The 12334-nt window shown below is 54.2% G+C and overlaps 1 protein-coding gene across 1 annotated transcript; it reads right to left on the reverse strand.

The window, feature by feature from the left end:
- Positions 1-244: 244 nt before the first annotated feature.
- Positions 245-9559, reverse strand: LOC130373686 (protocadherin-17-like). The gene is made up of 5 exons (XM_056580309.1): positions 7088-9559; positions 5723-5781; positions 5364-5536; positions 487-936; positions 245-453 (listed from the first exon to the last, which is right to left on the reverse strand). The coding sequence occupies exons 1-5, from the start codon at positions 9557-9559 to the stop codon at positions 245-247; spliced, it is 3363 nt and encodes a 1120-aa protein (XP_056436284.1).
- Positions 9560-12334: the final 2775 nt, after the last annotated feature.

Below are 12334 nucleotides of genomic sequence, written 5' to 3' on the forward strand. Positions count from 1 at the left end.
TGGCGCCCGGTGTCACCGCCCCGGGGTCATTTTCACCTGTGATTTCATTATCACACTCCGGGCGGGTGAGCGTGTGGGGGGGGAGGGGGAGGGGGAGGGGGAGGGGGAGGGGGAGGGGGAGGGGGAGGGGGAGGGGGAGGGTTGAGCGTGAGGCGGGGGCGAGCGAGAGGGAGAGCTTGGAGAGCAGATCGAGCGAGAGAGCGAGAGAGAGAGAGAGGGCGGGAGTGGGCGTACTGACGGGGGGTCAGTTCCCAGATTGTCGCTGAGGGTCCATGGCGCCCGCAGGCGCCCCACACTCCTGGCTGATCAGCGAGCTGTGCACCAGGCCGCCGGACAGGCTCTTGGGCCGCAGCTCCAGGCCGCCGCCCAGGAAGCGCGGCTCCTCCATCTCCGTGTGCGGCGGCGAGCACTGGCCGTCCGGGGGGCCATAGGCACTGTTGTCCAAGCCTCCACCTCCTCCGCCTCCGCCGCCTCCACCACCACCACCCCTCATCTCCTCCTTGGACTGCGGGCTGGGCAGCAGGTCCAGGGGGGGCCGGCTGGTGGGGAGGGGCGGGGGCGGGGGGCTGCAGGAGGCGGACGGCGACGGGGTCTCCTGGCTCGGCGCCCCCTGCTGGGCCTTCAGGTAGGGCTTGACGTTGGCCACCAGGATGGTGCCGTCGCGCGCCTGCTCCTTGCCGAAGGTGCTCAGGGTCTTCCGGCGGCTGATGGTGCCGTACAGCTCCGTCTCCAGCAGCGTCTCCATGCCGACGGGGATGAAGAGGTTGGTGCGGTTGTCCGTGGCGACGGCGGCGACGGCGGCGGCGGCGGCGGCGGCGGCGCCGTCCGCCAGCTGCCCGCCGCCGCCCGCCGCCCGCAGCTTGGGCATCCAGCAGCGGTCCGAGTGTCCGAGGGCGCGGCACTCGTCCGTGCAGTGGGCGGAGCGTTCCGGAGGGGCTGAACACACAGAGGGGGGGGGGGGGGAGGTTTGTTACGGGAGTGCCATCAGAAGTAGAAACAGCAGACTCTCTAATGCACTCGGTCATTGAACTAAAGTTTCTCCACCCTGGAAGACAAAGGCCCGCCCCCCCCCCCCCCTGTATCAGCGTTCTGTCTCCCTCAGTTGACTCCTAGCGATGCATAATTAATACGGCGAGCAGAACAACTCCTGAGCCTGTTGCACCAGCTGTTTGTGAGTTCAAGCAGCTCCGCGCGGCGTTGGGGCCCCGCTTTACTTTAGATCTGCGCCGTTCCTTATTACTGATCACAAAATACTACGCGTTCGCCCGGCTTATTCCTGCAAAAAAACAAATTATTATACATTATTTAGAGATTTTCTGTTTGGTATAGGCATAGTTGGTCGGGACTGCATTAACATTTTATTCCTTGTTGTGCGTTTGGGTGTTATTATGGGATGCCTGAGAGAACTGTTTTGAGTGCCCTCCTGTTTGCCTCAGCCTGTACTTATTGGAAACCAAAACACGACGACGAATTAAAGTATGGATTGAGCGTGTTTACATTATTTGAATGCTTTCAATGCTTTACTAAACCACAGAAGGAAAATCTAACCAGTAACAAGAGATCATACATATATACATATTTAAACAGGCATTTTGTAAGACTAGGTTCATATCAGGATTATTATTAACTTAAGTGCACGACTAAAAATACTGAATACATTTATCAAATTGATCAAAATAACACTTGCACATGACCTCTCTAATGAGCCTTCATATCAAATGTGAGAAAACTCGGTGATGGAGTTTGAAGAAGAGAAAATGTGTTCCCGAAGCCTTTTCAATCACCAGGCAAACCAAACGATGAGCGAGTGAGACACACGGCACAGCAGCAGCAGCAGCACCACACGAAAAGCATTCCAACACCCGCGTTGCCACAAAGGCTTTCAGTTTCCACCCTTTTCCACTCACAGTCCAGCACATGCTGTCAGTTCAGCCGGCTTCTCTTAAACTGTCTCCGATGCATTATCTCCCTGTATGGCTCCACACATGAGAGGCCTGGGAGGAGGAGGGGAGCGAGAGAGGACCATTCATCTCCAAGGCGACCGTACGCCGGTCCAAGCCGCCGCTGCAGCGGGCAGGTGATGCTGATGCAGAGAGATGTTTGGGGTAAGAAGCCCCTGCTTGGAACGCTGTAGCGGCCTCAGGTCATTATACCGTTCTGCCTGAGCACACAGCCTAAAACAATACGGATTCTGTCCGCCTTGCCCGGGAAACATACACGATCGTATTAATAATAATAATAATAATAATTCAGGTTGGATTCTTTATCTACCCTCTATGTTTAGAGGATTGCTTTGAAATACCAAAAGGCTCTGACTCCATTTCAAATCAAAAGCGGTCCCATCTTTCCCGTGTTTGAATACGGCATCACAGGCATTGTCCACCAAAATGGCCCATGAGCAAATATAAAATAGGAGAATGACTTATTCACACACACACACACACAGAACCAATCTGCCCACTACAAATATAATCAGAGACAGCCTAGCAACATGGCCAATGTGCATCTGGTAATGGTGAATAAATATTCAGGAGGGACGCTGGAGGGAGGCTCGCAGGTGCATACATTAGCGGCTCGAAGGCAGTGGGGACCCTGGCTCTGTGATAAAGGGGATGGGTGGAGGAAAACACCACCCTCGGCCGCGCGTGGAGGATAACACCACCCTCGGCGGCGCGTGGAGGGACAGAATCGTCCGCCTTTCATTTAAGATAACAGCAACACTGTCCGAAACGACAAAGTATGGGTTTTGTTTTCAATTAATATCAAATAATTCTCGCCGGCTCTCTCTCTCTGTTTCTCCCTCTTTGACACATGCACGTACACACACGCACACACATACACACACACACGCACACACACACACACACACACACAGGAGTGTTTGTACACACACCAGGAAATGTGTCAGAAACAAGGGAGAGAGGAGTGGGCATGTGTAGGTGGCTTGGTGTTGTGGTGTGATCAAGGAGACATGAGAAATACATCACGCAAATCTTCCATCATGTATGAAGTGCTCTCTCTCACACACACACACACACACACACACACACACACACACACACACACACACACACACACACACACACACACACACACACACACACACACACACACACACACACACACACACACACACACACACACACACAGAACAGAACACATTTATTGTCGCAGTTTGCTTTGCTTAAAAAAATGTTTAAATAAAGAAGCCTCTCTCACACACAGCGAGGGCAGAGAGAGAACAGCATTAACATAGGCCATTAATATTGAATGCAATGCTCCACTTCTTTGCATTTCTCTTATCGTACCAACGCAGGCTTCAAAAAATGATCTTGCATTCCATTCAAACAGGCGTCAGAGCTCGCCGTGTGAAACGTCTGCCGCGCATACATAACAACATCTCCCCCAATATCTCCTCGTTCGATTGGCCCTTTGAACTAAAGACAGAGAAAAACTACCATCCAGAAATGTGCAACTCAAGAAGTGATTGAATTTACACCTCCTGCAGAGGCAGAACCACATCCCTCCGCCCGCACTGGCTGATAGCAAACACACACAGACTCATCACTACAGAGGGAGGCAGATGGAGATAACAGGGGACAGACAGACAGACAGACAGACAGACAGACAGACAGACAGACAGACAGACAGACAGACAGACAGACAGACAGACAGACACAGACTCATCACTACAGAGGGAGGCAGATGGAGATAACAGGGGACAGACAGACAGACAGACAGACAGACAGACAGACAGACAGACAGACAGACAGACACAGACTCATCACTACAGAGGGAGGCAGATGGAGATAACAGGGGACAGACAGACAGACAGACAGACAGACAGACAGACAGACAGACAGACAGACAGACAGACAGACAGACAGACAGACAGACAGACAGACACAGACTCATCTCTACAGAGGGAGGCAGATGGAAATAACGGGGGACAGACAGACAGACAGACAGACAGACAGACAGACAGACAGACAGACAGACAGACAGACAGACAGACAGACAGACAGACAGACAGACAGACCGACTCACTGAGAGCCCGACCATGTGAAATAAATAGATGAATGTGGGGAGAGAGGGAGAGAGGGAGGGAGGGGGAGAGGGAGGATTTGAAATATAAAGATGAAGAGATGAAGGTGGAGAGAGAGAACGAGAGGGAGGGAGGGAGGGAGGGGTGGAGGGAGGGAGCGTGAGAGGGCTCCGCATTTCCCTGTGGCATCCAGAAAAACGGTTTCCATCTCCGCATGGCTTGAGTTTAAAAAAAGCACGCCACCCGGTTCACAGCGATGTAAATGGTGTGGAAGCACTACAAGGGCCCCTGATGACCGGGGTCCCACCTCAGGACATTGGGCCCTCCTCACAGGGAAACCAGAGATGACTCCGCCGCTTCCCAGCTGCCTTTTATTTTTTTTACCCAGCATGCATGCTGCCTGCGATTCCCGAGAAGCGATTCATATTTTCAACGCCTCTACACATGAAAAGGTAAATATAGGAGTGGGGGGGAGGGTTCATGTTTGATCGGGTTTGAGGGGAAGTTCTGACTTGTTAAAAAGAGAAGATGTTGGGACGGGGGGGGGGGAAACAATTGAGTTTCATCGGCTTTCATAAGAAACCTTTTTTTCCTCGTATTTCAGAGCCGCCGAAAATGCAGTAGCTAACGCGGTGAATGTTTTGAGGGAGCGGGCACAAAGGGAGCCATGTTTCACTAAAAATACCTGTCTCTCCCCGCTGAAAGCATCTGTCATGCTCCGCTGTCTCGTCCTTGTTAGTCAAGGCATGGAAGTGGCGAGCTCGCGTTCACATAATGGCATGATCAAAAGCAGCAGTGACAGAAGTAGACTTTGCCATGGATATGGATTTGTTTGATGGCTAAAGAAGACATGGGGATGTTGAACGCGCTGCCTACTGCCAATGGACTCTTTTATCCCCTTAAACTCTCTGCTGCCTTCCACTCCCGCACTTTGTATGTCTTCTTGGCAACAACACGTCTCACGGTGTCCAACATAAAGTACGGGGGGGAGAGAAAACCTAAAAGGGAAAAAAAAGCAGAATCTGTCCGCGGGTAATCTTTGATTACTGTCTCGTGCGGCGTGCGGCTAAAAGCCGCTTGAACCTGTTGGTTTCTATGGTTTCAACAATTTCTTCCCCTCTCCCTCCCAAACCCCCCCCCCCCCCCCTCCAGACCGCCACTACCTGCTCCACCACATCTATGCTCTGGATCGCTTGGGGGGGGGGGGGGGGTGGGTGGTGTTGGATGAAAGGACGAAACAAGGTCTGAGACAACAGTCCGTTAGGCTGCTTGGAGACGAGAGGCAGGGGGGGGGGGGGGAGAGAGGGAGAGTACTCACCCTGCTCAAGAGGCTGGCTATTAACTGCGGTGGTTGCTTTCATCTTGAGGGCCTCTCTGCCAGATGTGTCGCAGTGCGAGCCTTTATTAGTATCCTGGTCACTGTCTGCCTGGTCGCTGTCCCCGTGGCCGCTGTCTCGCAGGCTGGCCCTCTCGGCGTCCTTAAAGGTGGAGCTGCAGCAGAGGACGGAGCGGAGAGAGGGGATGGAGTCCAGACAACGCACCGCTCACCACTACCTCCCCTGTGTGTGTGTCTGTGTGTGTGTGTGTGTGTGTGTGTGTGACTGGCATGGCCCAGCGGCCTGATGTTGAGGTGTGTGTAACCCCGTTGGTCAGGAAGGTGTTTCTTAGGAGCCTTACCTCTGAACAAATGGCTGCCTGCTGCCGACGTAATTGGGCTCAGAGGGAAAATTATCCGTCTGAAAATGAGGAGAGGGAGAAAGAAAGGAATAAGAATCGCATCCGGTCGTCTGGAGCCGCGGCCGACGCCTCTCTGTAGCAATCAGGGGAACATAAAAATGATAAAAAAACCAAATCAAACCAAAATGATTCTCTCTGCGGTTTATCGGCTGCTACGGCTTTAATCTCTGCGATAAATACTACGCATTAATGAAATCATTGCACTGAAAGAATGGCAGCATAATAAGGAAGAATCTCCATTATGAGCATATGTGGCATCTTGGCAGGGTGAGGCGCTAATGCATTAGCCAGCGCCGTGAGCATCCTTCCCCTATCCGAGGGTAATGTGTTCACGTTGATCACACCCACTTGCCCTAGCAACTGGTGACAGTGCCAGGCCCCGTCGTTTGGGTTATCGTCCTCAAATGAGACGGTCGCTCCGAATGTCCTAGATAAAAAAATAAAAAAAATAAATAAAACATTCCCAATGTTTTAAATAACATGGCCGACCAATCTCTGTCAATTAAGCGAGCCGGCTGGCTTTTATTAGCACACGCGTCATATCTACAACCAAAGGGCTGACCCTCTTTAATTGCCTTCATCTGCAGGATAAGGGTTGGGGGAGTGTGGGGGGGGGGGGGTACCTAACCCATGCTTGGGGAGGGCCGTAGGGGGGGGAGGGGGGGGACGCTATTGTGGGGGTTCTGCTGTGTGCAGCTAGCCCGCCTGGCACATAGCCGTTCAGTAATGTGATCGGACAAGCTGCTCAAACACCTGTCCAATCCACGGCGCTCAGGCGCGGGTTTGTTTCCGCTCTATAGCGATTCGTCTGGCAGGACCACAGCGTTGCTCAAAACTCACTCTGTTTGCGTGTCTCGCTGAAAGGAGGTCCTGATTATGCAGACCAGCTGTAAGGTTTACGCAGGAGGGGACTTATAATGGTCTAATTAAAGGGAGACGAAAAGAAAAACCAAAAAAAACCAAACACATTGGGTTTTTGGGAACAAAATAAATTTCAGATTTAACCGATACTGCAGAAAACCAGAGCAGCGGGCATTTCCATAAGTAACACAATAAGCTCCGGTGAAGAGCGCCCATAAGTGACACCCTGCTTCATCAGCGGTCCGTAACGCACAGCGATGACACCGGCGAAGGAACCTCACTACCATTGTTTCCGGGAGCTTTTTTCCATTACACTGCGTATCTTTCGTCAGATAACGGCGGCGCGCCCGGGGGCGATAAGGGAGAAGGGATGGGGGCAGATAACACAGAGACCCCGGTGGGACGCGGCGGCACGAGACACCCCGCCCCACGCTAGGCCCGTACCTGGATCACCGACATCCTGTTGCTGCCCTGCGTCTCCCCGCCGAGGCCGGCGAAGCTGGAGTGGCAGGCGGCGCGCGGCACGGTCAGGCTGTTGGGGGTGGTCTTCAGGTACATGACCTCCGACCGCGGCAGGGTCAGGGGGAGCGGGCTCTGGTAGTCGAAGCAGATGGGCGAGGTGATGAGCGAGGGGCTGCTCACCACGTTCATGCGGCTCGCCGAATCCCGCTCCTCCATCTCACTCTGCACCAGCATGATGTCACTCTTGTTGATCCTCTTCTTCTTCCCCTTCCCCGCCGGCGGATTGGAGTACTCGGCCATGCGGCAGTTGTAGTTCCCCGTCTCCTTGTCCTGGTGCTTGGACTTGACGGCGATGGCGGCCATGACGGCCAGCAGCATGACGGAGATGATGCAGAGGGTCACGATGAGGGGGAGGGACACGTCCCAGGGCTGGGGCTCCCCGCTGGGGCTGGAGCTGCCGCCCGGCGCCGGTTCGGGGTTGGCCCTGATGATCAGCTTGGCCACGGCGAACAGCGGCGGCTTGCCGTGGTCCGTCACCTTGACCACCAGCTCCACCGCGGGCGCCACCTCCTCCCAGAGGGCGTGGGCGGTCCTGACCTCGCCCCCCACCGGGTCCATCTCGAACAGGTGGTCCTCGTTGCCCTCGGAGATCTCGTAGGTGAGGTGGCCGCTCTCGCCGTGGTCGTGGTCGACCGCCTTCACCGTGGTCACGATGTAGCCCATGCCCACGTTGCGCGGCACGGGGATCTCGGCGGTGTCGTTCTGCAGCAGCGGCAGCACGATGACGGGCAGGTTGTCGTTGACGTCCAGGATGCTGACGCGCACCGTCCCCGTGCTCTCCATGTGGGGGGCGCCCGCGTCCTTGGCCTGCACCTTGAACTCAAAGAACTTGGTCTGCTCGTAGTTGAAGGAGCGCGAGGCGTAGATGGCGCCGTTGGTGGGGTTGACGGAGACGTAGGTGTACACCGACACGTCGCCGATGTGCGAGGGCAGGATGGAGTAGGACACGGTGCCGTTGCGCCCCACGTCCGGGTCGTGGGCCAGCACGGACCCCAGGTACTCCCCCGGGATGTTGTTCTCGGGGACCTGCAGCACGTACACGGCCTTGGTGAAGCGCGGCGCGTTGTCGTTCTCGTCCAGCACCTTGACGGTGAACGACTTGGTGGAGTTGAGCGAGGGCAGGCCGTTGTCGCGGGCGACGATGGTGATGTTGTACTCGTCCTTCAGCTCCCGGTCCAGCGGCCGGTCGGTGAGCAGCGTGTAGAAGTTGTCGTTGTTCTCCTGCAGCCGGAACGGCACGTTGCCCAGGACCCGGCACTGCAGCTGCCCGTTGCGCCCCGAGTCCTTGTCCGTCACCCTCACCAGCGCGATGACTGACTCCGGGGGCGCCGCCTCGCTGATGGCGCCCTGGCGCACCGACATGAAGCTGATCAGCGGCCAGTTGTCGTTCTTGTCCAGCACCTTGACGGTGATCTTGCAGTGGCCCGGGATGGGGTTGGGACCCAGGTCCTTGGCCTGGACGTCGAACTCGATGATGGGGTTCTCCTCGTAGTCGATCTCCCCCTGGATCTTGATGACGCCCGTGTTGGGGTCGATGGAGAACAGGTCCTGCATGCGCTCGGACGCGTACCCCGTGAAGGAGTACACCACCTGACCGTTGCTGCCGTCGTCCTGGTCTGTGGCGTTCAAGTCAATCAGTATTTTTCCCGGCGGAGAGTTCTCTGGAATCTCAATGACGTAGGAGGACTTTTCAAAAACAGGGCTGTTGTCATTGGAATCAGTGACCCTGACGTTGATCTGCATGGAGCCTGATCTGGGATATTCCCCCCCGTCGATGGCAGTCAGGAGGAGGGTGTGATGGCTTTGGTCCTCCCTGTCCAGAGGTCTCTGAACCACCAGCTCTGGGTAAATGGTCCCATCTCCCCGCACTTTTAAATCCAAGGAAAACGTATTGTAATCATCTCGGGTGACCTGATAAGTTTTAATGCCGTTTTCCCCAAAATCCAAGTCATGTGCGATGGTGAGGGGGAAGCGTGTCCCGGCAGCTGCGTTCTCGGAAATATCAATATTGACGTGGTCGGAGGGGAAGCTGGGCGAGTTGTCGTTAATATCTTGGATGTCAATCTTGATCATGCATATTTCCTTGTCGTTGGCGAAAACCTCCATGGAGAGCTGGCACTTGGGGCTGCGTCGGCACAGCGTCTCCCTGTCAATCCTTTGTTTGGTGAACACCAGTCCGCTCTCCGGGTCGATGTCCACCAAGTGCGGGGCGGAATTCTCCAGGACCCGAAAGTTGGATTTCTTGCCTCTCTCCAACGTGCCATATCCGGCATCTTTCGCGATATTCCCGATGACAGTCCCCGGTCCCTGCTCCTCCGGAACGGAATAATTTAGGTTTTTCAACGAGAGGGCTTTAACCCACAAGAGAAAGAAAACAGGGACAGAGAGGCGCATCCCTGACACTGGATATGCGGTAGAAGGAGAGAAAAATCCTCTTTGACTTTCAACCTGTTGATTACAGCAAACCTAGAGGACTAAACCGCCCAGGCATGTGGCTCCTCGCTGATCCAAACGCGTTTGGAAACGTAATCGATTAATGAGCCGTTTCTCTCCTTTCATCGGTTTCCGATCAGCTATTTTACATTCCGTAGAGCCATGGTGAACTCTTTCTGTCCACAAAGATGACCGCCCGGCGACACCTCACGCAGGAATGACAGATGAAATCCAACATGGCTTGACAGAATCCCCCCTTCTCGAGCGAAGCACCAAAGAACACAGAGGAGCTAAAGGGTGCTGCGTCTCCCACCGCATCAAGGTTAAACCCGTCTGGATGCTGAAGGTTAGACTGGAGCCCACTAAAGCGCATTGCCCTCATGCGACATCTACACCTAAGCTACGGCAAACACTGACATGCCCGCTCCGAAATGCAGCATAGCCCATTATTACTATTCACAATGCATTGACTTTAGCTCCTCGGTGCGGCACACTGTTGCACACGGGTTGCGCTCACCGACCACACGTTTAGTCCTGGCTCCAAAGTGCACCAAAACCCCGAATAAGGGCGCTTCAACCTGTCCAACCTTTTGTATTCCCGTCATTCAAGAGCATCTACGGCGAGGCTGACACTTTGCTCCGGTGATTCTCCAATAATCAGTCCCCTATAATCCCGTAATCCAGTCTACTCGGACCAAGCACGTTTACATCCCTCGGTCGGACTATTCTCGACTGCTTCGGCTTCCGTGAAACGTAGAGAAAAAAGGGGCAAGATGTGCGGTGTCGCACGATGTCAGATAATCAAAATGAATCGCTGTCCTACCCCTCAGTTCTCCGCGTCAACTGGTGAACCAGCGCTGAGATCCGCGCTCCAATCCTCCGGAGGTTCGATCGGAGTCCACAGCATCGCTTGATGCATTTTTACATAGTTTCTGATCGTCCTCTCTGGCCAATGAGTGAACCGGTGACAGATCGAGCCTTGTGGGGTTTCTCCGATAGGTCTGGGCAGATCGCATGCAGCAGGGCTGTTCCACGGCTACGTGATGCTGGTACTGATGCTGCGGGCGCCCAGAGCGGAGAGGAGATGGGAACGTGCTGCTGGTTGTTGTTGCTAATGCGGAGGAGGCGGTGGGGATGAATACATCTGAGATTCGTTAGTGAATAATAAAGTCCGCGCAGTGGGGTGCTTGACAGGTGGTCATTGTTGCACGCCGAAGCTCAGCTGGCCATCTCGTTTTGGGGCTCGGGGAAAGTAAAAGAATCGAGGCTGAAAGAGAAATAAAGAGAGATGCGCTCCTTCAAAATAATGGCCCCCCTCAGAATTGATATCGAATCGTTTTTGTAGCGTTGAACTATGATCAAATAAGAACAAGGCTTTACTAGTCTATATTAAGCTATTAATATCTGGAACCTTGAACGAGGCCAGTAAGCTCATACAATTGGCCTATAATAGGCCTACATTGAAATAACATAAAATATAACAAACACACACGGCATGAACTGCTTTCACCGCTCTGACACAGAACCTTTTCGGTTGAGATATAAAAACGGTTGACGGCTAAACAATATAAAAACAACATGTCTGCTACAGCTCTCCAGCACTGGGCTGCACAATGCGATGAGAACGCTTTCATAACCATCAGACTTTCATAACCATGAGCAGAATATGAATTGATTCGGTTCAATTCTGCATTGCAACCTGTAGCATTCAGTCCTCCACGTGTTGCTGCTCTCCTGTGGTCTCGGGTGGTGCTGCGGGCACCCACACCTGGCCAGGTGAGAGGTTTGAAGGCTACAGGTTGCGATGCAGAATGGAACCGATTCAATTAATATTCTTCTCATGGTTATGAAAGTCTGCTGGTGATGAAAGCTCTCATCGGTGTGTGCTAGGAGACCTGTAGCAGACATGGTGTTTTGGTATTGTTTAGCTGTCAACCGTTTTTGTGTCTGAAAAAAACAAGTTTATTTGTCAGAGCGGTGAAAGCAGTTCATGCCGTCTGTTTTTGTTATATTTTCCTATTCGGTCAATAGAATTCGATTATATTTCAATGTATTCTATTGTGTTAGCTTACTCGCCTCGTTCAAGGTTTCGGATATTAATAGCTTAGTACCAACTAGTAAAGCCTTGAGTCCTTATTCGATCATAGTTCATCGCTACAAATACGATCAGATGGGCCTGGCTCTGACTGGGGCCGGCCCGGGGCCCGGTTAGGCCTTGCCCCAGTAGGGCTGGCCTCTCTTAGGCCCCGCACGCCCCCTCGTAGTGGCTCCGCCTAGTGGTCCCAAGCCGCGTAGGACCTGCGTAGGGCTGGCCCCACATAGGCCTAGCCCCCATAGGCCTGGCCCCAGTAGGCCTTACCCCAGTAGGCCTGGCCCCAGTAGGCCTAGCCCCAGATAGGCCTGGCCCCCATAGGCCTGGCCCCCCATAGTGCTAGCCCCCATAGGCCTGGCCCCAGTAGGCCTTACCCCAGATAGGCCTGGCCCCAGTAGGCCTAGCCCCAGTAGGCCTTACCCCAGATAGGCCTGGCCCCAGTAGGCCTAGCCCCAGATAGGCCTGGCCCCAGTAGGCCTTACCCAGATAGGCCTGGCCCCAGTAGGCCTAGCCCCAGATAGGCCTGGCCCCAGTAGGCCTTACCCCAGATAGGCCTGGCCCCAGTAGGCCTTACCCCGATAGGCCTGGCCCCAGTAGGCCTTACCCAGATAGGCCTGGCCCCAGTAGGCCTTACCCCAGATAGG

This window comes from Gadus chalcogrammus, chromosome 20 (assembly GCF_026213295.1).
Source record: "Gadus chalcogrammus isolate NIFS_2021 chromosome 20, NIFS_Gcha_1.0, whole genome shotgun sequence".
NCBI classification, from domain to species: Eukaryota; Metazoa; Chordata; class Actinopteri; order Gadiformes; family Gadidae; genus Gadus; species Gadus chalcogrammus.

Excerpts from the sequence above, each read along its gene's own strand:
- LOC130373686 (XM_056580309.1), bottom strand. The coding sequence starts at position 9,559 with ATGCGCCTCTCTGTCCCTGTTTTCTTTCTCTTGTGGGTTAAAGCCCTC. Across the intron at positions 5,782-7,087 it reads ACAGGATGTCGGTGATCCAG|ACGGATAATTTTCCCTCTGA; the intron begins GTACGGGCCTAG and ends CCTCATTTTCAG. Across the intron at positions 937-5,363 it reads TAGCCAGCCTCTTGAGCAGG|CCCCTCCGGAACGCTCCGCC; the intron begins GTGAGTACTCTC and ends CTGTGTGTTCAG.